The sequence below is a fragment of the Archocentrus centrarchus genome, chromosome 9 (assembly GCF_007364275.1).
Source record: "Archocentrus centrarchus isolate MPI-CPG fArcCen1 chromosome 9, fArcCen1, whole genome shotgun sequence".
Lineage (NCBI taxonomy): Eukaryota > Metazoa > Chordata > Actinopteri > Cichliformes > Cichlidae > Archocentrus > Archocentrus centrarchus.
This window is the reverse complement of record NC_044354.1, coordinates 5,606,414-5,633,502: the sequence shown is the minus strand read 5'-3', so window position 1 is coordinate 5,633,502 and position 27,089 is coordinate 5,606,414. Positions and strand designations below refer to the sequence as shown.

The window sequence follows — 27,089 nt, the reverse complement described above, 5'->3', positions numbered from 1 at the left end:
GTTTTTTTGCTACAACTTTAATCACCATTGTAGACAAAAAGCAAGATGAGACAATAAAATAACAACGACAAGAAAAAAACTGCTGTGTTTTATATTGTTTGTGAAATGAAATGAAAAGCCCAACACTGGTATAATCCCTAGTCAACAGATTTATTTTGCTTTCAAGCAAACAAATGCATCATTCACATCAGGTACAAAAAGTAGTTAAATCTCTAAAAACCTGACATATACGCTGATCAAAGAAGACCAAAAACAGAGTACGCAGCGAGAAGGCGGTTTGGACATAATTCATAAGCACATCTTGGGGACAACCACACACCTGTGGCACAACGAACATGAGTCATTTTTAAGAGATGTGGCGTCCACCTGAGGGCAGACGCACTGAAACTGGCTCATCTAGGACGAAAACCCCATCAAGCAGTAATGGAGACAGGGAGCGGAGCTGAAGTGGAGGGGTAGTGTTGGCTTGGGTGAAGCGGGGCAGGGGTACGTGATAAACAGCAGACAGGAAGGGGTCTTCAGACAGTTGGAAGGCATTAGAGTGTCGGACAGGGACTTGTCAGATGCAGCTGTTGCTGTGGCTGATTGATAGTTTGTATTTCACCCCGATGGGAGTCTGCAGTCACGAGCCAATGCTGAGAGGGATCATATCAAATTCAAAAGAAAAAAAATACTGTAAAAAAACAAAACAAAACAAAAAAAGAACCAAAAGGTGACATTTTTAGTGTTGAGCAACAACAACAAAATAAAGTTCATTACATTTCTCGACTTTCAGTCTTTGATTTGAAAAAATTCCTAAGTGTGACTTAATGTGTGTGTATGACATATAAAAAATCTGAATGTAGCTCTCAGAGGTTAACATACAGAGCTATAAAATATATCCTAAGTTGCACATTTACAAAAGCATTCAGACTCATTCCCGCTTTCTTCAAAAGAACTAATGTCTCCATAAAGTCACCTAACACTAGTCACATGATTAGTAGTACTCATGTATGGCTGCACAGAAGGGTACACAGCAATATACTTGTCTGCATGTACGTACAATACTCCATGAGATACTCAGACTACACTATTTGGATTAGATATTCAGACACGGTGTCAACACACCGATATGTAACTACCGTTCATAACACAAGGCTTTGGACTATGTACTCCAATCACATGACGGCGTTCGCTGTTGCCGAGTCAAAAGGAGAAGCACACTTGACAGCCATACAGTAGTTCTCAGTGGAAAGAACTTCAACCATGCCCACCCAACATCCTGCAAAGTAATTAGTGGAGATGTTAAACATATCTACAGACAACCTAGGCTCCACTCTGTGTGTGTGTGTGTGTGTGTGTGTGTGTGTGTGTGTGTGTGTGTGTGTGTGTGTGTGTGTTAGGGTTCAATAATGACCAAAGGAATGCAGTACATTCCAAATGCCACTGATTTGATCACAATGGCACAAACAGTAGTAAATAAGATTTCCATTGTCGGCAAAGTTCAGTGATTTCTCTCGACACGCGGCTTTACGCTGGGTGGGTTTAACGGTGGCTCTCCTCTGTCAGGCTGTAGTGGTTGACTGTTGCTTGTGCTCTTCCAATTTGAGAAATGAGACCGTAGTGAAGGGAGGATAACATACAATACACATCTCACAGAGAGAGAGCTCAACATCTGCTGTATTTCTGTGTGCGTGTGTGTACGTGTGTGTGTTTGTGTGTACATGGGCACTGGCTGGATGTGGTGGTATTTAGCCGCTAATGTCTCTTAGCATTAGCAGCTTTAGCATCATATCCTTGCAGGCTCTGTGTCTTTGTCCTCCAACAGGCTAATGAACTGACCAAAGCTCTCCTTCACTGCCTCCATGTTGTCAGTGGTGCTGCCCTCCAGGATCCAGCGCTTTCCTCGGGCCAGCGGTTCCAGCTCAAAGTACTTCTTGATCTGCAGCCAAAAACAATGCAATCAGTTAAAAAAAAAAAAAAAAAAAAAAAAGCTCATATTTTGCATCTAAGAAAAAAAAAAAACCAGCTCCTGCTTTTAATACAAATCAAAAATATTAATATCATCAGTTAAAATTTCCTGTAGAACATCTTTGATCAAATTCAAAGTACGAAATTTTGAAATAAAAGCAAAAACAATCCTCAAACTATAGCCGTCAAGGGCATGTAAGCTGGCACAGATAAAGTAGCTTATAACCCTTGTGATTTAGCAACACGTAGGATTGAAAACCTGGTAAGGCTTCAGCGTTTTTAGACCAGCATCACTTCACGTCTGCTGTTCTATCTTGAACAAAGGGTTAATTATTAAACAAAATAAGGAAAGTTAAATTAAAAAAAAAAAAAAAGCAGCCTCTTGATCTGAGAAATAAAAGGCTTGGCACTGCTCTTCGTAACAGTTATTATAAAGTTCATATGTTGGCTTTTGGCTGCTCTTGACAGTGGGGGTGCTGCGAGGTTTGGGGGAGAACCAGAACCAGCTGTTACGTAAAAACAAATCTCAGCAGAGGGAAACAATGTCTTAGACCTCCACTGAAGGTACTGCAGGTTGTTAGGGTTTCTGACATTTTCAAGCTGAGAGAAATGGAAACAATTTTTTTTGCCTGATGTGAACCCAGTTCAGCCATCTCCTCCTGTTTGTCTGATAGCCAGTGAAGAATGCACACGACCAAATGTGTACTGTCAGCAGCTCTCGGGGAAAAAAAAAAAAAAATCCAATGCTTCAAATGTAACAGATGCAATAAAAACACAATTTCCTACCTTTTAGCTAATTTAGTCAGTTACATGCTCAGTTTGACAGGGGGGGGTATAGGCTTGAAGGAATGCACACAATGTGTACAGATGCTGGCATTATATGACTATTTCTCAGTCATCGCTGTTTGTTAAAAGATGATGCTACAAACTAGGACAGGCTGGAAAGAGGACACTGCATTACAAACCTATGCCGTGAAGCCATTTTAAAACATCACATTAACTATTCTATTATGAATGAATTCATCTTTTTAGTGCTCATTTCTACACATTTCTGCAAATATTAAACCAAGATTGATGACTGTGGATAATGTCAGTAAACTGAATTATACAAGAAAACAGGGAGATATGTGCAGTGAATAAACACCACGAAATCCACAAGGATCGCCACACAGTCAAATTACTTTTCAACTTCAAGTGAAATTGCTTTTGTCTAGACCATGCTGGGCTGTCTAGCTGTGCCATGGTGTGTGGCATGAAGAGGATGGAGAGGAGGAGGAGGAGGGGGTGCGCACTCTTTGTGTCTGCTCAAACCCAGCCAGCCATGCCAGCGAGTGGGAGAGTGAGTGCCGTCTCTGCCCCCCTGAGCCGAGTCTCTGTCCGGGTGTAATGTGAGTTTAATGACAGATTAAGTCACCTCAGCCGCGTTTGGCTCAGAGGCCTGGCTAGAAAGCCGAGTGGACCCAAACAGTGTTAACAAATCTGTCTGGGTAACTTGAGCTGCCCTAGTCCAGGCTCTAGCCCCAGACCTAGACTGTAGACGATGTGGCTGGCTGCCTGTCTGGCTGGCTTACTTGTCTGTCTGTAGCCAAGGCCCTCTTCTGGAAGACTTTGGCCCCTGCACTGGCAGACAGTCAAAAGTCCAGAAGTGACCTCTGTGCAAGTGCAGACAGGCTCAAGCTTCTCTCACTTCCCCTCACGGGCCAACAGAACACACCCAGGGGGATCTCATAGTGTGACAAATACCTTCTTTAGCACTATGCAACAGATGAGCAATTTTACCAACGACAGCAGATGACTTTCCAAGTTTTGGTGCAGCTTTACACGTATGTATAACACCAGTCATCTGTGATATCAAAGAATCCCAGTTTTACCTAACAGCCAGCTGATATGAACAGCATCTTATGGGCCACATTTCATCGACACTGCATTATCGAATCCAGAGATTTTAATCACACGAGGCGGATATTATTTGCTGCTAAAAACACCGTCTCAGTATTACATGACTGAAGGATCCCCATGACCTCCCACGGGGTGCATCTGTACTGGCAGTCACCATTGTGGCCCAAACCAGTTTCCCTGAGATTAAGTCCTCCTAAGCACACTTATGCTTGCTTAAGGAATTGCGTGAGGCAGTGGTATGGGTAAGCCACACAAGACGTGGATTGCCAGATGGCCCCAAGGATGACCACTGGGTCATCCAGTCTAGCTTCTTCTAGGTCATACAGACTGGGGGCCTTGCCTTGTGCAAGTGAGAAAGCAGCTTATACATGCATGAGGGTGTCAAAAATTCTTTAATCACTTGTGTCTGTGTCAGCTGAGTTCCTGCTGCTTGGATCTGGTCATGTCAGCCAACACTCTGCACTCTTAGGAGGACAGACATAAAACCTAGAAAGGGAGAACTCATTGGTAACAGCCCTGAATAAAACAGTGTTAAAATATGAGTTTTGGCCACTGAATGCGGGAAAGGTGTTGGAGAATTGCCCGTGTTGGTGAAGTGTTTAAAGGTTCACTCCACAAAATATTAATTTGGATATTAATTTTGGCAAAAAGCCTACTCTGGAAATATATTTATAGCTGGCATTAGAAATTCCACATTTTGAATAAAAAAGGCAATTAAGAGATTACTTTCTGGAATATGCACATGGATTTAAAAAAAAAATAAAGCCACTTCATTAAAGATGTATTTTTAGGTTGTATAATTTGTGACCCAGTGTCGGCAGGGAGTGGCTATACCTCGTCAGCTAAGCTTAAGCTCCAACCCTGGCAAGCCTGCTTCGGGCTACTTAAGACAGCCAATGGGCATGTATGGCACGTGCATCCAGCTGCTCCCTGACCTGTGCCAGATTACTGCATGTATGGTCACTCTCGGCATCATGCCATGTCAAGAGGATCTCCTGGCAGAGTAAAAGAGGTTTAATGAGCACTGCTCTGGCCTCTTGACCAACTAAACAAACCATGGAGCCACATAAAGCGGAAAAAAAGGGGCAGGGCAGCTATGTAGATACCTGATATTGCTGGCTGATACTACATGTGAGGAAAAAAAAACCCTTACACATTTATGGCCTTCACAAATTTATATCCTCTCTTCTGCAGTTGTCTTCACCTTCTAAAAAAGTAGAGAAGGGTGCAGTGTGCGCAGATGTCTATATTTTCAGTCATAAAGCACCAAAAAACAAAGACAAACAACTACAAAAATAATCTTTTTTTTTTTTAAGATTATTTAGGTACACTGGTAGAGCTTCAGCTTATCCCAGGGTACACTGTATAACAGATGTCCAAATCCACACAGAATTTAAAAGAAAAAAAAAAAAGCTTATATTTATACAGACGTACCCACTCAACCCAGACTGACACTGAGCTTCTCTGTCACGCTGTCCAAAATTTCACATACTGAAAGTACACAATATAGGAATTTAGTTACCTGTTGAGTCTTGTACCACTAGCATCAAGGAAAAACAAAAAAAACCCCAGCTCCTAATAATAATAATAATAATACAACTTTTTCCTAAATATATTAAAAACATCAGATTGCTGAGAGAAATTGGCACTGTGCAAACAGTACCACAGACTACACAGGGAACCCATACATAAGTAAGTTGTATGCAACCTAATGTGACTCACTTTGTTGTAATGTTTCGACACAGGCACTTATCTTCAAAAAGTCAATTTCATGCATCATTTTCATCATTTTATTGGTACACAGAGTTCCAAATAGTTATTTCTGCAATTGAGTTTGTGCTTTGTGGTAAGTGCCTTTTCAACAGTTCGATGGCAGAGGTCCAAGGTACCAGGGTGACATTAACATGTTTAGGATCTTTCTGATAAAGACGTACTGTGGTTCAGAGGGTTTGTGCTATGTACTTGTATTTAAGAAATCAAAAGTCTTTTTTAACAGCCTTGCAACAAGGCCAGATGAAACAGATTTAGATGTGTTGGATAGATTGTAAAAGAAAGTTAAACGACCTCTGCTGTAAGCGTTTGGATTTCTCATCTAAGGTTAAGTTAGTTTGTTGAACCTGACTCTTGCACTTGCCCCGGGTTCTAAAACTCTGAGAAAAATAATTAAATTAAATTGCATAATATCAAATAATACTAATAACATCTTCCTGTTTAAGTAATAAGATCATAAATGGAACAGGACAGAATGTTAATCTGAGAAGAGTTTGCCTTTCAGTCATGTTTAAAAAGAAAGAAAAAGCTTAGACGTAAAGAAAAGCTGCTAAAAAAAGAGTCACTCAGTCAGATAAGTTATCCTTTCCTCCAGGCAACTATTAAAACTCATTCTGTGACTCAAGGAGAGCTTTACTCAATAAACTCATTGGAGAACAATGGGTTTGTTGCCTAGAGCTTTTCATTTGGCTAAACTCTAGCAGGGACCCATTTTCAGCAAAAATAGCATCACTTATGCTTATCAGTCCTATGAGTCCGTAAAGTGACCTATATGAAAGGAAACAGAAAGTGAGCAAAACACATCTTCTTATAATAAATGCAAATAAATGGAAAATATGGCCTCCAATGCCCTTCTCCTAATATTTACCATGACAACATATCTATGAAGCGTCACTGTCACATGTCAAAACCTCACCACACGACCAGGCGCATAACTGGAGAAGGAAGCAATGGGGGGTCTCTTAACCAGGGAAAGTGGCAGACTCAAATATCCAAGACAATCAATTACACCATCCCTTGACATGTTGGCCCCTGTGAAGATATCAGTCACTTGGAAAATGGCCCACACTGGCGACTGCATTGAAATGGGAGGGTAATGTGAGATCCACTCACCATATTATAGATATGCCTTTGTTTGCTTTTCCGGCTTACCTAAAGAGCCTTAAAGACATGAGAAAGCCTGGAGGTCCCCAAGAGAGGAACACTTGGGAAGCCTGTGAATAAACAAACACTGTGCCTCAAATTGAGGGAGGTGTGAAACGAAACAGCCCACTGGCCAGTAACTAAACCCAAAGCCTATGTAAGCACCTATTTAAAGCTGTAACACTTTCAGTAATGGACTGAAGATTTTGCATCCGAGGTGGACAAGACAAGGTGGATCAGGACCCGCTCAGTTCTTTGGTAAAAGTACTAGCTGTAAGTAGGGCATGAAGTGAGTACTGCAGGACCCCTCTCTGAATTTTGTCAGGACAGCTAGCAGCTGGCACAGCACAGAGAAAAGACAATAATAGGGCTCAACAGGATCTCCATACCAAACCCTTTCCTATTGTGTGCGCACAGCAATTTATATACCAAGGCGTCCCCCAACCAAAGACTTTCCCAGCAATTAGTTACGTAGTCGTTGCATGTTCATGATAATTATTAAATAATTTAACTATATTTTGTGGATTCTTCAGAAAATGGTTCAAGTTCCTGGGGTCAGAAGGGCTGTTACAGGTAACACTGTTGACACTTTGCTAGATTACACAGAACATGTCACCTTCTTGGGGTTGTCCCTCTCCAAATGATCCAAAACTTTAAATTTCCTATAAAACATAAATAATTATTCTTGTATATGTAGACTTGCATATGTTAAAGTTGCCACATCATGGGAAGCTCAAGGTTTTTGTGTGCATCTGTGACTAAGAATCTTTTCAGAATCAGAATCAGAATCAGAATCAGAAGGTTTTATTGCCATATGGGTGAACAGGTTCACAGCATTAGGAAATTGCTGCGGTACTTCGTGCTTACAGAAAAAAAACAAATAAGTATAAAAACTATAAGACAATATACAAGTATACAAATTGCAAATATACAGAGATATTAGAGCTATAACTATAGCACAATATTACAAAATTACAAAATATACAGTGCAGAGACTAATTAAAAGATAAAAAAAAATGTAGACTATATTCCACTAATATGTACATCAGTGCAGTCAGACAGGTGCATAAACATCGACTAACCTTGGGTCAGGTTTTAGGGGGCAGCCATATCATTTACATACTTGCAATGTCATGTGTGCAGGAGCTGTCATTACTGTCTGACACTGTAGGCGGTGCTGTAGATAGATCTATGACAAGTACACAGGAAGGTTGCTCTCAAAGTCAACAAAAGCCTGAACATATGAATAACTCCAAGTGCAACAATGTCTACATGCTACCATTGTACAGCAGAATAACAGCTTTGCCTTTAGATGCATTTTGTTCAACTTTGTGTACATACGATATATTAAAGTGCCCCAGTGGACCGACTGATGGTTTGACTTCTGGGCAGTGGACCTTTGCTGCCTTACCCTAAACTCTCCTTACTGTATGATGGCTGTCTAACTCTACACTGACTGACAGACAGAGGTGAAATGCCAAATACACAAAAACACATTAGCTATCTGGTAGCCATTACATTTTTGAAGGATACAGAAATGGAAACAATCAGCTTTTGGATACTACAGACCAAAGCAATCATCAATAAGGAGTGCAGTGCACAGCTGAAGACCTTGATGTTAAAAAACTACAGTAGACTGAGGGCGCACTCAGGAATGCAAAGAACCATGAAGGAACATACAGCTGGGCTTCGAAGAAAAAAAAAAAAAAAAAAAGTGCATGCAGGGGGTTAAAAACACACCAATGGTGTCAAAAAGACATATTAGAAAGAATATAAACTTGAAGCCTGAGCATCATAGCAGTAAGTGGGAAAAACAAAGATGTGGACTTTGAGTTAAGTCCTTTCATTTGCTGTGGAAACAATCCAGGTCTAGCTAGCACGTAAAAGCACTGAGGCCACCCTGGAACCAACCCAGAGTTGTAGAACTGTTGGCGCAGGCAAAAAATTGTCTGAAGTCCCAATGTCACAATGTAAAACCTGAGCAGCCTTTAGATTTACTGTCCTGTTGCACTCAGGTGAGACCGCAGGGCTTCCCCTGGGCTCAGCTCAGTGCGGGTTCAAAGTGATTCACTTGCAGTACACTTTTCTTCAAAGCCAACTGACCACTGCCAGATCAGAGTTATCCTCAGAGGCTCTGTAAATCAAGGATGCACAGGGGACATTCTTACAGACTCCTTCACTGTGCTCCTTGGAACAATGCTATTGCTTTTAAGAGGTTACACGGTGATAATGTTTTTTCCATATAGGCATTTTGAAAATTTATCTAAAAGATGTGCATGAGAAAATTCCCATTTGGACAATGAGCAGGTAGATCTTTCTTTTTTTTTTTGCTTTGTTTTTAAAAGCACAGAGGCATTTACTTTTATTTTTCTTGCAGCAAGTCAGATAACTTCCAAAAAGTCTGGCGTCCTCATGGGTAAATGATCTATGTCTCAAGTTTGTTAGTGGCAACATGAGATGCAGTGTGCTTCTGCAGAGTCCTCACTTACCTGCATATATGCCTGCACAGGGTGACAGAAAAAAAACATGTTTTGTTTTTTTTAACCATAGCATTACCATGGCATAGTGAGACAAGGGTCTAAAGGATAGACTAAAAAATATATATAATTGAAGCCAACTGACTAACAGAATAATGAATGACAGCTCAGTCACACTAGAGTAGAAACAGGAAGGCAAACTTCTTGTAACAAGGAAAAACTGTTGGTTGGCCAATGAATGCAATGAAATTCTTTCACATTCAGTGACTAACTGGCCTCCTGGGGGGAGAAAACCCGTTTCCAAATAATCGCAGTCCAACTCTGACTGATTGCAGTCACTCTCAGACAAATTGGCAAAGGTTTGCAAATTCATTTCTAATTTCTATTTCTAATCTAATAACTCCAGGAGGGAGATGTTATCTTTTTTTTTAAAGGGTAATGCATAACACTGAAACACTGCTTTTTTCACTGCTTAGCAGTGCACCATGTGAAAAGCAGAAAGTCTCTTTCAGAATGTAATAAGCTGATGTAGTAACACTACATGGGCAGTTAGTGGCTTTGAAGCTGTGGCTGATTAGTGTAGGTACTAACATTGGTACCAAGATCTCCAGAAGAACAGTTGAGGTAGAAATAAATGACATGCTAAAGCATACCTGAAAAACCAGGCAAACCTAATTTTATATGTTTCTGATGCATCATAACATCTAAATATAAATTCCCCTATTGGGTGTGGTCCCTGGCATATATCATTAAGTGAAGCTTAGAAATGTAGTGATCTTGCAGGCCAGAAGCATGAATGGCATTTTCTATAGAGTGCGAGCTGGGGGCAAAGGGGAAGGAAAACATCCGCCCTCTTATGTAGGCTGGAGAATAATTGGCAGGTTCAGTAGGTGGAACATGGCCCCTTCACCAGGGTTTGACCTGCAGGACACTAAGAAAAATCTGCGAGGGATGAATATCTGGGATGTGGGTGCAGGGGGGTGATGGGGTGTGCGTGTTTGCCTTGCCTTATTAAAGATTTACAGTATCTCAATTTATTAAAGGCCAAGAGCTCCCTGACAAGGAACATCTGGTCTATGGGACTTAAACGGGTGAGCTGGCGTCCTGCCCATGCTCCCTGCTGCAGGGGCCAATGTGCCAGCACCTTCCTTTAAGCCCGCCCTTTCTCTCTGCTTCTTGTGAAGGGGGCTGCCTTGGTGTAGCAGCCCACACAGAGGGTTCTCAAAGCCCAGGAGGTCTGTCCCAAGCCACCCCTCCTTCTCCAGGACCCCCCTAGTGGGACCGTCCACCCCTTTCACTCTGAGGCCCCCCTTTCACGCTCCAGTCCTGACAGTTAACCAGCTTGAAAGCTGCAGCAGGCCCCCGCTTCAGCACGCAGCACGCGGCATTACAATCAAAAGTACTCCCCTTCTGCAAAAGATTTAAACCATGCGTCAAGTTGGAGTCTGTACACAGACTCACACACAGCAACTCTCTCACAAAAACAGACGTGCAATCAAAGGCTATAAAATTTTTTAATTCAAGATTGCAGAGCTTTCATACTTATTTTTTTGCTTTGGATACCTTCTTGTATTTGTAATCGCAATCGCATATTTAAAGGTTTCACGTGTACATGTTTGTGTCTGATGTGTAAACTAATCACAGCAAGGCTCTTTTTTAAAAAAACACAACCAAATGGTAGACAAATGGGACAAAAGACTAATGAGAAAACAAAGGCTATGATGAAACTGTTTAAAACACACATTTCACGACGTGTTCCAGCTGCATTAAGCAACTTTTACTAATTAAAGTGCATATCAATCTACGAAACCAACATTCGGGAAATTTACACATCGGCCGTGTCTCTGTGGAGGGCTGCAGTGTTCTCTGGGCTCATCATCAAAAGTGAGGTTTGATGTAGTTCGAGAAATGTGTTTATTTTTCATGCACGGTTCAATTCCCTTTGTTCAAGAACTGCTTCTGTCTGGTTTTAATCTCCACCAGGAAATCATAAGAAATCAGTAGTATACCCGAGGCTGCGGACCAGTACAAAAACAAGAGAAGCCATAGCCACACATGAACATTTTCATACCACAACAGGCAAGGATGAACGCTGACTCTGCTCTCTTTGTTGGTATCAGTTAATTATCAATAAACCGAATAATGGCCATTAACACTAAAGCATTTAAGAAGTTAAGAACAGAGCCTGGATATAAATCTACCAGGAGTCCCACGTTTTTGAAACTGTGCTATACCCATCAAACTTTTAGAAAAGTTGTGAAAAAGGGTACATTTCAATGGATGAAAAACTCAATGGAAGAGCACCCCCCCCTCCAGAGATTCCCAGCGTTTGATCCATGTGAGTCAGCAAGGGAACCTGGGGGTCAAATCGCATACTGAATAGGCTTTTCGGAAGTCTTGTCCTGGCTTGTGGCGGCCAGTCGTCCGACCCTGCTTGACCAGAAAACAAAGGGAGGGCCACTGACCACAATTGGGAAAGAGGGGGGTTCTTTTCTCCTACAGAGGAAAGTAAGGTCCTGAATAGGGTCTGGCTGTCTGAATTGCGCTCCAAACAGATTCTGAGAGTGAGGACCCACTGGGGTCAGGGTTCAGCAGCATTTGACGTGGGCTATGGGAAAAGGCGCACACAGTGCCCACACAAACTGCCAACTGCCCTCTCACCCACAGTGCCCCTTAACCTCCCAGAGGGACAGACCACCTGCCCAGGGATGACAGGATGAGAAAGGCGGTATGGGTGGGAAAAGGAAAGAAAGCAGAGATGAAGGTGGGCGGGAAGGCTGCACTGGTAAGCTAGACAAAGATGTAAGCGAGATAAAACATCAAAGAAACAAGACGTTTCTAAGTAACTTCACATATTGGTCTTCCCAGGTTTAGCACACATTCTCCAGAGGGTAATCAATATGTGCTGCATGACTGATTTTCCAACTTTCACCTCCCAAGGTGGGCTGCATGAAGCACTGGTTACATGTCTGTAAGATCTCTTTTGACATCTGCAGTGCTTTTCTTTTAGTAATCACTCACACACTGCACATGAAAACAGAGGTCAATAGCACGATGGAAATGTATGTTACAGTACCCCTAAAAGTGGCCCATCATTTATCAAAGGCTCAGGTATATTTACAAGCTAAAACATCTGGACTCAACTCTACCCTTCTCAGGAGTACAGTCACATATGGGACCACCAAGCAAGAGAGTATGGAAGCATACAGAATTTATCAGCCAAATATGTTTTGAGTATTTTTTTTTTTTTTTTTTTTGAGAGCACTTTCTGGTCATCACTGTCAGGAGTGACAACATCCTAGGTCTTTTCCACTAACCGTAAGAGGATATGACCAAGCGAGAGCCAGGAACAGCGTAACACATGCAAAATGCAAATGGGACAGTCACTCTGGTGCCATCACCGAGGATAAATTCTTTTGTCCTGTTGTTAAGAAACAAAATTATTTCTTATTTCACAACCCCGGCTTATTACTGTCACCAATAAATATTAACGAATAATTAATCTCTATGTGCGTTTAGGGGAGTTCAAATGAATCAGTCCAAAGTGTAAAAAAAGAAAAATAAACAAAAACCTGACACGTTTGTTGAGCTCTAATAATGTTAAACATCTCTGCATTAAGTTACAATACTAACTGATTGAACTGCAAAAGTGAGAGCACAGACTGATTAATTGTAACAGAAGATGGAAAGGCAGACACTGACATTTACAGACAGCTTAATTGCAAGAGTCTGTTGGAAAATCAAGCTGTCAACGCCGTGTTTTACCAGAGAAGATAGAGTCGTCTAACTGCACATGGTGGGGCCACTGGCTGGCTGGAGACACCTCTTAAAAAACTATCACGCGCTGCTTTACATGGAATGTCACACTTCGGGGTGCCATACGGTTCACCTAATCAACTGTCGGGACGGGAACTGAGCTCAGAAACTACACCGGATCTTCTGCGGCTTGTGTAAAGTGTTGGCAAGCATATCTGTGTGAGATAAAATCCTCCATTTAGTGCATGTTGTAGAGTTTCATCATCACTATTCACAGTTTAGAAAACACCATTCTAATGTTTCGGAGTTACTAAAACATTAAGGAGTGCTGTACGGTAATCTTTTTTCCATCAGCTCATTCACACTGCAGGTTTCCCAAACAAATGATTTGTTTGTACACTGTAAAACAGCTTGGACCACATTTATGACAGGCATGTATAAGTAAATAAGTTTGTTGCTACTCTCATCTGTAAGAGGAAGTTAAATATTACTCATAAACTGAACATCAAAAGAGTAACAGCCAGCATAGTGGCAGGGTGAGACGCCTTTAACAACACCTTTAAAAAAAAAATACACACTGGATGGACTCTAATTATAATTAATGTAAACAATAGATCACTGACACATCTTTTATGTAAATGCGATGAAAATACTATATTTCATTGTCTGTTCATATTTCAGAGATAATTGCAACAAAAGAAAATGCTGTCAGCGTGTCCGGGGGCCTAAGTCAAGCTTGGCTTTCAGGACTTTGCTACATTGTGGTCAATATGTTTATTTTACACTTTGCAAGAAATGAGGGACAGAGATCAGCAGGGGCACCTGCTCCTCATCCATTTTTTCCTCTGTAACCAGCAACACAACTCTGGGGTTGGAGAGAGGGAGTTGGGGGTGGGGAGCGCTGGTTGCTGACCGGCTTCAGTCTAGACGGCTCAATACGCAGTTGACTTTTTAAACCCGCTTGTCTGGAAAAAGAGCAGACGTGAGGTAAGAGGGGGGGTGAGCTGCAGCAGAGAGGTGGTGGTGGTGGTGCATTTTGGCTGCCATAGCCAGCGGGCTAGACTCACTAGGAGCAAGCAAGAGGGAGAGAGAGAGGGGGGGGGGGGGGGGTGAAAGAAAAAAGGGAACGAGAGGAAGAGAGAGAGGAAAAGAAACAGTGAAAGAAAAGCAGACAGAGTGGCAGAGAGAGAGAGAGAGAGAGAGAGAGAGACACTATCAGAGAGAGCTATCAGAGCCAGTGGCTGGGGCTCCATTGTCAAGGTCAGTGAGCGGCGGAGTAAAAAGTCACATCACCTGACCCCCACCCCCACCCCCACCTCTGCTGCCTGTCTGCTTTCCTGCTGTTCATCCCCTGTCCTCCTGCTCAGTACCTCCATCAGTCTTGTCTGCTCACTCAGCATACAGCAAGGAAATCTGATCTAAGTGGCTGCAAAATATATTCTATAGTGAAGCTGTCATTACACAAGAGGTATTTTACTATTCCTTTCTTTACTTAGTTTGATAGGGTGAATGCAGCACAGCAAAAACAGCTGTATATGATTTTGTTTAACATCTGTATGCATTCCTTTCTCTCATGAAATAGACTGTTGATTCTCCAGATCTATGAACACTATGGTGGTCTCCCTGCTGATGCCGTTTTTAACTCTGCACCAGAAATTTTTATGCAACAGCTGGACCTTTTAAGTTCGGAGCACATTCATCTTCATTTGGCATCACGGAGAAAGGCTTTATTGGGAAATTAGTAGAATTCAAAAAGAATGTCTGTTAGAAATGCTGACTGCACTTGAGCTGCAGTTTTCATTAGTCCCAATCTTTGGCAGTCAAGCTGATAAAAATTATTTGACATTGCACAATGATCTCATCTTTACAAGACTGGCAAGGAGCCCGTTTGGAATTTGTCTTAATTATTATTCTGCAGAGAGAAGGAGAAAGATGAAATTGGCTCACTTTTACTTTTGCAACATTACTTAACTCTCTTAAGGCAAAAGCAAACCACTGAAGAATACCGACATCTGCTGAATCATTTGACGAGGCTGCAGCACTCCTTTACCGATGCATGTGATTAAATCTAGATGAAAAAACACTAAGACAGGTCATAGCTCGCAGACTGCCCTTGCGGTGATTAAGCACTGACCGAAGCCTTTTCTGCCCATGAGGTATGTGCAAAAACAAAGGGCAAGCCACGCAGCAGAGACACGCTGTGCTGCGTTAAGCACAGCATCACTTCTGTCGTGAGCATCAGTGCTTACAAACGAGCTGAGTTGAGCAAACAGTCCTTTCAATATCACCGGCCCTTCCTTTCCCATCAAAGGCAAATTGAGAGAGGACATCTGTTAGGATGCATCACAGATTTAAAGTCAGTCAGTAAAGAGACAATCAACATCATCATATAAATAAATAGCACAGCACACTTGTGATTAGATCAAAGTTTCCTTTTCAAAGTCCTGTGTCTGGGTAGAAGAAGCTGTTACAAGTTCTGTGAAAACAACATTAATGGTGTGAGACGGGCAGTAAACTAGTTACTTTATTTCCCCACTCATTCACACCAAATCTCACTGATTTTGTTATCAGCCGTGTTTTTTCAGAAGTTATCTTCAAAGAAATCAAACTGATACTTCCTTTCAAGCGCAAGACCACGTTTTAACTAAACATGACTGCATTCTGCAAAGTGATCGAGACTTTAATGCTCTGCTGCCCGAATGACTAATCTAACATTTTACTGAAGGACATTTTTAAGGTCAGCCTATCACATTTTTTTTTTTTTTTTAAATTTTGCACCTTTTTAAAGATGTAATTGCAAGTGTTTCTGTGTGATTGTTTGTGTTTTGTGTGTCTTTTTCCTCCTTTCCTCAGGTCACTCCTGCAAAAGAGCTCTTAACACTGAATGCACTAACTACCTAAAAGTAGTAAAAGCATTCTCCTTTTTGCTTGTGATAAGAACAGAGTGTTTTTCAGAGGACAAAAAGGAGGAGGGGGGAAAAAAAGGCTGGTACGAGCAGCCTTTGTAAGCTCCAGTTTAATAGATTAACAGAGGGGAGGACTTGCAAAAATACTTGGAAAAAAAAATAACAAAATTATCACCTTACATTATGACTTGTGACGTATATGATGTACAACTTTTATCCTGATGATTATTCTAAATGAGCTGGCAATTATTAGACATTTCCACTCAGTAATGACGCAAGTGCAAGGTATTATAAGAGTGATCTTAACAAGTTAGTTAGAGCCATTTGGTAAAGGAGTTGCTCACTCTGTGTTGTTTCCTTCTTAAGGTTCATTGATTGGCCCTTACCTGTGCCTCATCTTGCACACAACCAATCAGGAGCCACTGGGGAATTTTGAGCCACCAGCGTCACAGTCCACAATGACACACACGCCATGTGCCAGACGTTTGACGAAAGTTTCAGACACTGGGCGCCACATGAGTCACTGAGCACAGCCACCACCCAATGTGTGCCAAGACCTGCAAGTTCACCATGTGCAAAATGTGACAGAGGACAGTGGTTGACTAGCCACTTCCGTCTGGACTATTCCCAACACAGTTTGATCAAAAGTTATGAGAGGACTTTCTGCAATGTTAAATTACTCTCATGGACACTGAAGAAAAAAAAAAAATACTGTTCCAGACACAGAAGAGATCTATAGGATTTGTTTAGGACTGTGAGGGTCTTATACGATCAAAATGATATTCTGAGCCTGAACACAGACAATTTTAACAAATTGCCTGTTCTGATCATAACTGCCAGATCACATGCCAACACAAATTATTAGGAACCTCCTTACATTTGGATCACATTAATGCACTGCATATTCAAATAGCAAAGAGAAGGCAAGATTCAGCACCTGCAGGGCAGAAATGCATTACTAACGCGGCAGTGCACCTACGTACGTGCTACATGCTGAGATAACTTATGAACTAATTAATGGCTAAAAACAAGTGATCAACTGGATGCAACATTCAAGTAGCCATCTGCATGTCTACCACCTGTCGAGGGTGACTAAGAGCATTATGTGGCTAGGAAGAGATGTGTCATATTTCAAATAACAAGTCAGTTGATTTTACAAACTTTGTCCATTACTACAATTGTTAAAGGGCTTTTTTTTTTAATTAACTGATCAAGCCAGTAATTTACTCAAGAATCCCTTTACCTATCGATCATCTATGTCTCTCTGAACTTTCAATTGTAATCTCAGATTTTGCAGTGTGACACATTCACGTAATTCACGTGCATTCAATCCTGATTTAAACCTATATCCTGTGCTAACAGGTATAGATTGCAAACAAGGTCACATACTAAATTGTGGACTTTTCTATAGGTAAAAGAATTGATCAATATATTTCAGACAAAGCACACAGTTGAGTGTCCAGAATGAATATCTTTTACTGTCTGTGTTTTCTTTGTGTGAGCAGTAAAGACAGATTTGACTTGTGCTATCCCACAGAAATAGACAGATAACCAGAGGTGGCAGGAGTACAGATATTCAGTACTTAAGTAGAAGTACAAGTACTTGTGTTAAAAAAAATACTCTGGTAAAAGTTGAAGCACTGGTTCAACTTCTTTACTCAAGTAAAAGTAAAAAAAAAAAGTACAGGCTCTGACATATACTCAAAGTAAATAAGTAAAAGTAGCTCTCTGGAGGACGTTTCTAACAGTTATTTTTTGTGTAAAGCTAACTGAACCTCATTATATATTATTGTAATAATATAAAATAATACATCAGAATAGAAATGTTATTCCAATCTAAATTTTAATTCTAATGAATGTACTCAGCTTGAATCTGTCATGCAGGACAGAAGCTGTGAAAGGGAATTTAAAAACAGCTCTATTCTCTGTCCTACATTGTAGAGAGTGACTGTGCCTCCACCTAAACACAAAAATGAGGATACTCAGGGGTTAAAGTGGGATTCAGAAGGTGTGAGCTCCACTAAATGATGTTGGTGTGCAGGCTGTGATCAGCTGACCTGCTGCTGCTGCTCTGAGGTTTACTGCTCTGTGTGGATGAACGGAATTCACAAAGATGTAAGCCAGTATTTCACAGCTATATGAGCTGATCTCCATCCCCTACACTGACAGCATACAGGCTGTATACACGTTGAATTCAGTGAATGAATCTCAGCATCAGCAGCTTTGATTCAAACTCATCTCTGCTGCACTGATCTAACCTGTAACTCTGACCATGAACACAGACACCAGTCCAACACACAGCTTTACTGTAAATACAGTACAACAAGATGACCTGTTTATCATGCACTAAACTGCAGAGTATTTTCATACAATCTTTGAAGTACACAAAGTTAGCATACCTCAGTTTGTTTTGCAGTCCTTACCTTTAAATCTAACCTCTCTCCTTCCTCTCCTGTCCTCTTTCTTACATCTCTGAGTGAACTTCTCTCTCATTCTTTTCTCTCCCTGGAAATACAGCAGCCAGACCTTTAGCTAGCAGACACACTGTGTGACAAACTGCAAACACTTTTTGTGTTTTTGCTGATATTTGTTGAGCATTTAGAAACACTGCATTTAAAATTACCTGCCACACATTACTCCCTTAATGCTAGCTGCTTTTCAGCAGTGCTAGCTAAGATGCTGGAAGTACCGCAAGCACAACTAGACTCGGTCCGGCCCCCTGTAACCCCTGATTATAGCACTATAAATGATAAATTATATGGTTTTGCCTCTTTAATCTCTTTGTATGCGATAAACCTCGGCGATGGAGGATACGCCAGTAGGATCATCTCTTATGTGTTATTCTGGAACTTAGACGCAGATCACTTTGATTTTTGACAGCGCACTGACCAGAAATGCAAACTTCTCTCAGACACCTTAAACCTAAAGTAACGAACCTGTTTTGAAAATGTAAGAAGTAGAAAGTACAGATATTTGTGTAAAAATGTGGGGAGTAAAAGTAAAAAGTAGTCAGAAAAATAAATACTCAAGTAAAGTACAGATACCTGAAAAATCTACTTACAGTAACAGTAACAAAGTGTTTGTACTTCGTTACTTCCCACCTCTGCGGATAATGCATAAAATAAAACTAAAGTAATTATCATAAAGTGTTAGAATGCCTGCTAAGAACACATTACTCCATTATAACTACCAGATCACATGCCAGCATCACATCATCACACCACTAATCTACAGTAAAGACAGTTCAGGAGTTTCTGTGGCCTAAAGCTGGAAAACAGATCGAAAATAAGAACTGAATAAAAATAAAATAAAAACGAGATGTCTTTTAAACATGCACATGGGCATTGTTTTGTTTCATTTACTGTGTGAGATGAACAACATAAAATGTGTCTGGTGGTAAAACAACATCTGATTGCAATTCACTTTAACTCATTTAGCATGCCTGGTTCACAGAAATGGAGACAAATGTGATGGGAGTACACACAGTCAAGAGAGTCATCATTATCATAACGATAGGCAATGAACAACCACATAAAAATAAATAAATCACTGAAAGGTGAAGTGAGTAACACTGCTTTGTAATGTGATGATCAATGACTGGCTGGGGAACTTTTTTCCTTTCTGCAAATTTCTGCAAACATTTATATGCATCCTCTATATTGCAAAAGCTGTTCGAAAAGCATCACAAAGAGCCCAAGGCTTTGATCTAACCCGTACATTTCCCAGATGCACTGGAACAAATCTAATCCCTGAAGGTCCCATCACACTTCCCACAGCACCTGAAAACACCAGTGCCAGACACCACTGGACTCCCCAGAATTCTGGTGCCTAATGGGTGTTGAGTCTTGGCATCTTATGCTGTTTTTGGCAGCATAAGGAGGACCTACACAATACAAGGCAGGTGGTTCTAACGTCTGTGTATGTTACAAGCAAAGGTGACAAGGTATGAGTATTCCAGTAATTCAGATACTAAGAAATGCTGGTCTATGTGTGTTCTACTTGCAGACAGAACCAAGCTCAGGACAAATAAAAAACATTGTAGTCTGGGTCTTATATAATGGTGAGAATGAGTTTGTAGTGAAGGTGTCACCTCATTTTTTAAATTTCATGTATTTCATAAAGTAATGCATATTTTGTAGTGCAGCATGACTGATCCACACTAAAGAAATCCCTAAAATGCTCTGAAAGGCTAGCAGACATTCAGATGATGACAGAAAGGGAAGCCTCCACTGAGTAAGTGAGTCAAAGAAACATCTAAAAGGTAATTTATTATCTAAAGGTTACCAATGGAGAGAATTTGTTTTTCCAAAAAGAAAAAAAGGATATATCAATATTGTAGGATAATATATAATATGGTTATCAAATAACTTATCATATCAAGCAGACATTAATGAAAGTAACTAATAACCTCTGCCCTGATGATAACCTCTGCCCTGATGACAGCCTAGAGAATAGCTCTTCTCTGTAGAGTTATAAGCGATTTAACTTTGAGTGACTTACGTGAAACCTTCACCAGAGGGAGTGAACTGTACATTTCAGATGACATAAGTAAAAACTAAGAGCTTGCTGAGTGAGCAACTCTTGTGGCACTTGGATCACCTTCAAAACCTGATATTAACTTATTTATTTCCACAAAGATGTCTTCATTTTCATTTTCATTGTCTGGCTGTCTTTCCAAAGCTTTCATCTTTATTTATTGTGACCCTTTGGGTCTGTCTGTTCGGGCGAGTTGGTCTGTACAGAAGTACTAGAGGGGTATCACCTGCACCAGGTTAACAGCCACAAACACAGCTGAAAATAAGGTTGAGAAAGATACATTGTGAATAGGTGACTCCAGTTGAGGTGTCAGCTCTACTGTTTGGTGTGCGTGTCAGGTAAACAATAACATCCCTTAACACCCATGGATTACTTTAAAAAGCATCAATTATGAGAGATTATTTCAACGCATCCGTTAAGCACGCCATTATCCGGATGTATGCACATTTCAAAAATAATTGTGAGAGTTGGAATCCCATCCTCTCTATTGTCAATGACTAAGTTCATTTTCACAGATGATAAACAGATTCCATCTGTCTACAGGCTAGGATTATTACAGAAAAAGGGGAATAATATCATAAATGTTTTGCAGAAAGCTCGTTCTGCACAACACATGCTAATGAAGTCCTTTTAAAAGAACAGGAAGGAAAATGAAAGGTTTTTGGCTTTTAGCCAGTTTAACAGCACATGACATGCATCCAGTTTGTACTTCCACATCCACAGAAAGCTGAGCCTTCATCTGGAAGCTGACACCCAACATCATTTGATTCACTTTCAGACAGTTAGTGCCCTTAACGATTCATCAGAAACACAGTGTTCTGAGTGGATGTTGGCACTGAGGACTGGTCATGCCGCAGCCCACGTAGAGTTACTCTGGTCATATGGTCACTGGAGACCTTTAACATTTCACTATTAGCTCCCATTATGGGGTTTAGTCACATCCTTAGACATTCTGTTTATTCTCTCACAATTACTGGTTAACCCTGAGGGGTAGTGCCTAGGCTTTATGATTGACATTTCGTGCCACATGCAAGCAGACAGCATGGAGTCATACAGATTCACTGATGTAATGTTTCTTTAATATGATTAACAAAAAAAAAAAAAGAGAGAGATAGAAGAATCTTTGTTAAAAATTAATAAAGTTAACAGTTTTGTGTGTCTGCCTCCACTCTGCCAACCAACACCAAAAACAAGCCATGTTACCAGCCCACCATTCCTTCATGGTATAATGCAACATGGCACACTGACGGAAATGCTTTAAATTTGTGCTCACATAACCGTAATGATTACAAAAAACAAACAGGTCTGCTTGCAAATCTGGTACATGCTGATGGTACAGAGACAAATATGTGCTATGCCCACAGTTTAGGAGGCAAATTGAAAACAATTACCACCGCCCACTTTGGGACTGGAAATAATGCTGTTCTGTGTGGGAAATGAAAAAGATTTTCTTCTATATTTGTATTTAATAACAGGAGAAATGGCATCGTGATGCTTCGACTCTGATGTACACTACGGTGGCCAGCAATACTTTGATAACACTTTAGGTGTGAGAACCCAACTTAAAACCTCACTTAATACTTCAAACAGCAATGCATGGAAAACACTGGTAAAACGTGCACATTCCCAACTGTTTAGAAGAGTAATTTTATTTAATCAATAAAGACCAATCACCTTCATATCTTTATTTTGATCCCTTCTGAACAAGGAAACATTTTACAGCTGATGCAACATTGTTAATTTTAGCACGTGATGTTAATTTTGTTTTGTTTATTTTTTGACAACAAGAAGGCGGCAGCTGGGGAGAGGGGGGAGGGGGGGGGGTGTCTGGGCATCTCAGCTTAGACTGCTGCTCCCTGCGATCTGGACCAGTGACAGAAAATGGATGGATCTGTGGTATTTTCAGATGTTTTTTTTATTTTACTCAACAAAAACCCACAGACATTTTAGGCTACTGTTTGATAGTAAGATTAAAGTCTTATTTGGTGTTTTTAATTTTTATAACTTCTAAACATCTTGTGGTTTTAAAGCTACTGCCATCTGGGCATCAGAATTGTAGGCTGGCAACATTAATAGAAATGTCTCAGACTCCATGTCCCTCTGCTCTGCAGTGATGCTAAATGGACTGGTTCTTATTTTCTGCCCTACTTGAGGACTCAAAACACTTTATACAACATGCCTAATTCACCAATCCATGAAAGCAATTTTCTTTTTTTTTTTACACCTAAGTGTCTTCTATCCACTGTGAATGTTCACACTCCAATGAACACGTCGGACAACTTGGGGTTCAGTAGCTTGCCTAGGAGACTTTGGCATGAAGACTGGAGCAGCCAGGGATCGAATCACCGACCTTCCGATTAGTAGATGACCTGCTCTACCTCCTGAGCTACAGCCACCCCAATAGATACAATAGATGCAACAGAGCCTCGCTAAATCAGTTAACGTTACCAATTAAAAACTATGATTAAACAGAACCCTAATCAGAGTCATCTACTGTATTAGCATTTATCTGTTTGTATCTGTCTGATGTTGTACATGTTTGTACTGTTGGTCTTTGAGGGGGAGTGAATCCAAGTGTTTAAAAACTGCAGTCATTGTCTGTGTTCGCAGCTGTGAGACAAACATGGGACCATAACTCTGGCTTATGATGGGACACCACATTAATCCTGAAACGACCTTATTCCTTCTGACTGAAACATGAAAAATATCAATACTGTACATCTGATTCTGTGCTGATTTGCTGCAGCCTGACTTGTACCTTCCCACAAATTTAACTACCTGTCACTGCAGACTGAAATAACTGACTGTTGCTGTTTCATTCCTTCAGGTTTACACCGGTATCACAGACAACCTGTTGGGAATCTACCTGATGGATATTGATTGAAAAGATGGAGAACTACAAAATCCTGGTTTCTTGATTATCCTTTTGAATTATTATTGCAGTATTAAACAAGGTGGATCACAGGATTTGGTGTATTTGGGTAAACAAGTAGAAAAGAAACACATATTCATGACTGGGCTACTTTTCCAGAGTGCTTTTTGTTTGACTCAGAAGATGTTTGCATTTAAGAGTTTCACCGAGGTTCAGGTGTAGGCCCCGAGGCCTGACTAATCCTACTTGAAGTGCCAGTCCCATTAGACCATGTAATCAGGAATGCACTGCAAAGCAGGTGTGTTAATAATACTTATTAAACTAACGCCCATTTACTGCTGTCTGCTTTGGATACCTGATGTTTGTGATGTCATGACAGACACGGGATGGGAGGGGGAGACGAGGAGGTAAGGTTAGTGAGGAGTATTTTCACAGCCTGGCAAGTCCAGACAGAGAGGCAGAGCGAAAATAGCTCAAGGGGCAAACAAGGTAACCTTTTTTCAAAAGACGCTTCAGGGGGTGTCTGCCAAGTCCCACACAATACTGTCTGCAGTGAACATCTTTGTTGCAGTTGTATTGCGCTGCCGAACAAAATATCTTAAAACGTCTGGGTGCATCTTCTTAAGGCAGATCAAATCCACTGAAACAGCACCAAACTGCTCATCTAAATGCCAAAAATGCATCACCACCTGCAAAATTATCAGTTTTCTCTGCACCCCCCCCCCCCCCCCCCCCCCCCCAATATACCTAACCTCTTTATTATTGTCTAAATGAAAATAATTTAAGTACAAAATGCAACAGTTTCACCACAACTATTACAAATTTTTAGACATAAAAAGCTAAGTGCACGAAGTACATAGCATTGCTTTTATACCTTGAAACCACATTTTTTTCCAGGTTGACTAATGCAGAAAATTATGACTGTATAGGAAAAAAAACTACTTTAGAGTGAGAGAACAATGTTCAACTGCATGCACTTAGAGATTACAAGAGAAAAAGATCAAAGTACCTTATAGATTAAGTTTTAACTCTGTGATTATTGAGCGTTAACCACAACATTTATTTCTCTTACTGCACTCGTGTTTGATCACAACTACTGCTGTCTCTTTTTCCCCACCTGATCTACAGAAGTTTGGGACATTTTTTACCAACTGCAATGATACACACATTACACTGTGGAATGCAGACCTAGTCTCCCCACTGGTACCGTGGATTAAGCCAGGCACATAAACATGCTCCACTGAGGTCATGGATATCTCCTGTGTTCATGATATCATAACCACAGAATAAGCCGGCAACCCCTAGGATGTGACTATAATCAGAAGTCTTACATGGTAACTGCTGTCAAGAATAAGACCCAGAAAATAATACTGGCTAAATCACTTGAAAGATGAGCATATCCTTTCTAAGAAATCTCCATGATTCACAGGGAGGGAGGAGGTGGTGGTGGTGGGGACATGTACGACAAGTCTGGGCATATCCATGCCAGCCAGGACATCCCCATTAAGGGGCCGCTTGCTTCTAAAAGTGGAGAGAGATGGGGCATGTGGATCAGATGGCCAGTTGTTTACAAGGTGTGTTCCCACCAACATGGATAAGAACTGACAAGAAAACAGGTGATGCTTGACCTTCCTCTGACTCCAGGATCAGAGGAAGAAAAAGAAAAGGTGAACACGAAGCCCTGTTTTCACAAGTGTTGGGAATAAAAACAGAACGTCACCCCCTGAAAGAAGCACAAAGACAAATATTGAATAGTGATTACTAAATAAAATATCTGTTATATCTAATATGTGCTCATTTTCAATTTGATCCCAAAAGCACTTTAAAAAAAAAAAAAAACTACCTTGTTTTTTTTTGTTTGTTTTTTTTTAAAGAATATCCCATCTATCAGAAACAAAAAATGGAAAGGGGGTTGTCAATATTTGATGGACTCATTGGATTCTGTTTTTAGGCTTTCTAAGTGCTAGAAATATAACATTACCTTTAGTTGTAAAGAATGCATAAACCATATCCCTAACCTTATCTCAATTTCAATTTAAGCTTGTAATTTGCATTGCAATGTATAAGTACCTTGGACTTGTTGATTATGTGATGTCGTTCCAAAATACAAATGGACAAAAAAAGCCCAGAAATAACTCAAGTGAAGGGAATCTGAATTTAAGCTTTACAGAGTTATTGGCCATATTTTCTCTTGTGTTCTCTTAGACTGGCGGGTGCATCCTCTATCAGTTTACCAATGTCCTCTGGCCTCATTCATGGGTAATGTAACAGACAGAGAAGAATACTGCTTTTTTTTTTTTATTCTCTCTGCCCCGCCAAGGAAGTTCTCCCTGCCCATGTCTTTTTGCCAACTTTCAGTCAAGCTGACAGGGACACCAGTAGTAAATCTGGAAAGCCCTACCATGTTGTTCACAAAGCCCAAATAGGTCCATGCAACTCAACCCATTGCTTCAGAAATGAGAAGTAAACAGCCTTGGATTAAATTAAACAGGATAGAAACAATTTCAGTTGCTTATTTGTTCTTGTTCCATAAATCCTGCCCACCGTTTCTTTTGATTGAACAATTCAGCCACAGGGACTGTTTGAAGTGATGGTTACGACTGGATTTCTGTGAGTGATTGCTGTCAGCAACCTGTGTTTTCTTAAGTCCTTCAAGAGCGAACTGAAGAGTTCCACACTGGTTCTGCGTGATGAGAAGTGCTGGAACCCTATGCAGTGTTTACATACACTCACTCATCCATCTCTCACACAACAGTGACTGAGGAGTGTTGGGCAATGAGGCATTCAGATCTTCTCCATGGTCTATTTGTCTCCAACGAGCAGTGGCTTTTTAAATGCAAATAGCTGAAAATATAGTCATGTTTCCTGGCTACCACAGGTAAGGTGTAACGCACTAAAAATAAATAAAAAAATAAATGTGTCTTGTCTATAATAACTTGTACAATAAAATAAATGAAACTGCATACTATGAAAATAGTGATATAAGACAAACCACTAAAGACTGACCAGGTAAAAAGGAAAACTCGCATACTTTCTCTTCACTGTCTGTGTATAGTTATATTCAGACGTGGTTCAAGAGTTTAACAGTGTTTTCTTGAATTAGAAAGCATTCATTTTCCTACATTAAATCATTTTCTGAATACAATGGCATATACAGGCAGATTCTACTTTGACACGTACCACCCACCTAAACAATTTTGGCAGCACTCTCATCCAGCATGATAATGCACCACGCCACACTGCAAGAAAAAAAAAAGCTTGGGAACAGCTCAAGGAGCACGACAAAGACCTTAAGGCGCAATTTGGCCTCCAAACTCCCAGGATATGGCATAACACATCGGACCCGAGGGATCCACTGCCAACATCCAACGTAGTGCCAAACACTACGGGACATCTTCAGAGCGTCTGTGTCCATGCCCTGACAGGTCAGGACTGTTTTAGTGGCATGAGGGAGACCTAAACAACATTAGGCAGCTGGTTTTAATGTTGCAGCTAATATTTTTACTGTGATGAAATTAAAAACAACAACAACAACATCAGAGTAAAACTAATCTACAACAAACAAATCCTTTCTTGTGGTGTAACTCGCTCATGTCTAAATCACATTCTATTCTATCAGTTTTGACTGAGGTAGGAGCCACGTGGATTGTCCCTTCTCAGGACCCTTTACCAGTGACTTAGACCCCGACGGTGTCATGTACTCAGACAGACACAGTAAAAGAAAAGAAGGAGAAAGAGAAGAGCTGGCACAGGAGTATAGGCCACAGGTCTGGCATCCAC

The 27,089-nt window shown here is 40.7% G+C and overlaps 1 protein-coding gene across 3 annotated transcripts in view; it reads right to left on the bottom strand.

Moving 5' to 3' along the window:
• LOC115785515 (ADP-ribosylation factor-like protein 15) overlaps window positions 1-27,089 on the bottom strand; it is a 111,157-nt gene continuing 84,068 nt past the window's right edge. For 2 of the 3 annotated variants that reach the window (XM_030737215.1, XM_030737214.1), the window contains exon 5: window positions 1-1,921. In XM_030737215.1, the coding sequence (XP_030593075.1) occupies window positions 1,769-1,921 (153 nt within the window). In that variant the 3' untranslated portion in view covers window positions 1-1,768. Of the gene's footprint in view, window positions 1,922-24,971; window positions 25,033-27,089 lie in introns of those variants that run through there. The other variant, XM_030737216.1, reaches the window with a different exon arrangement.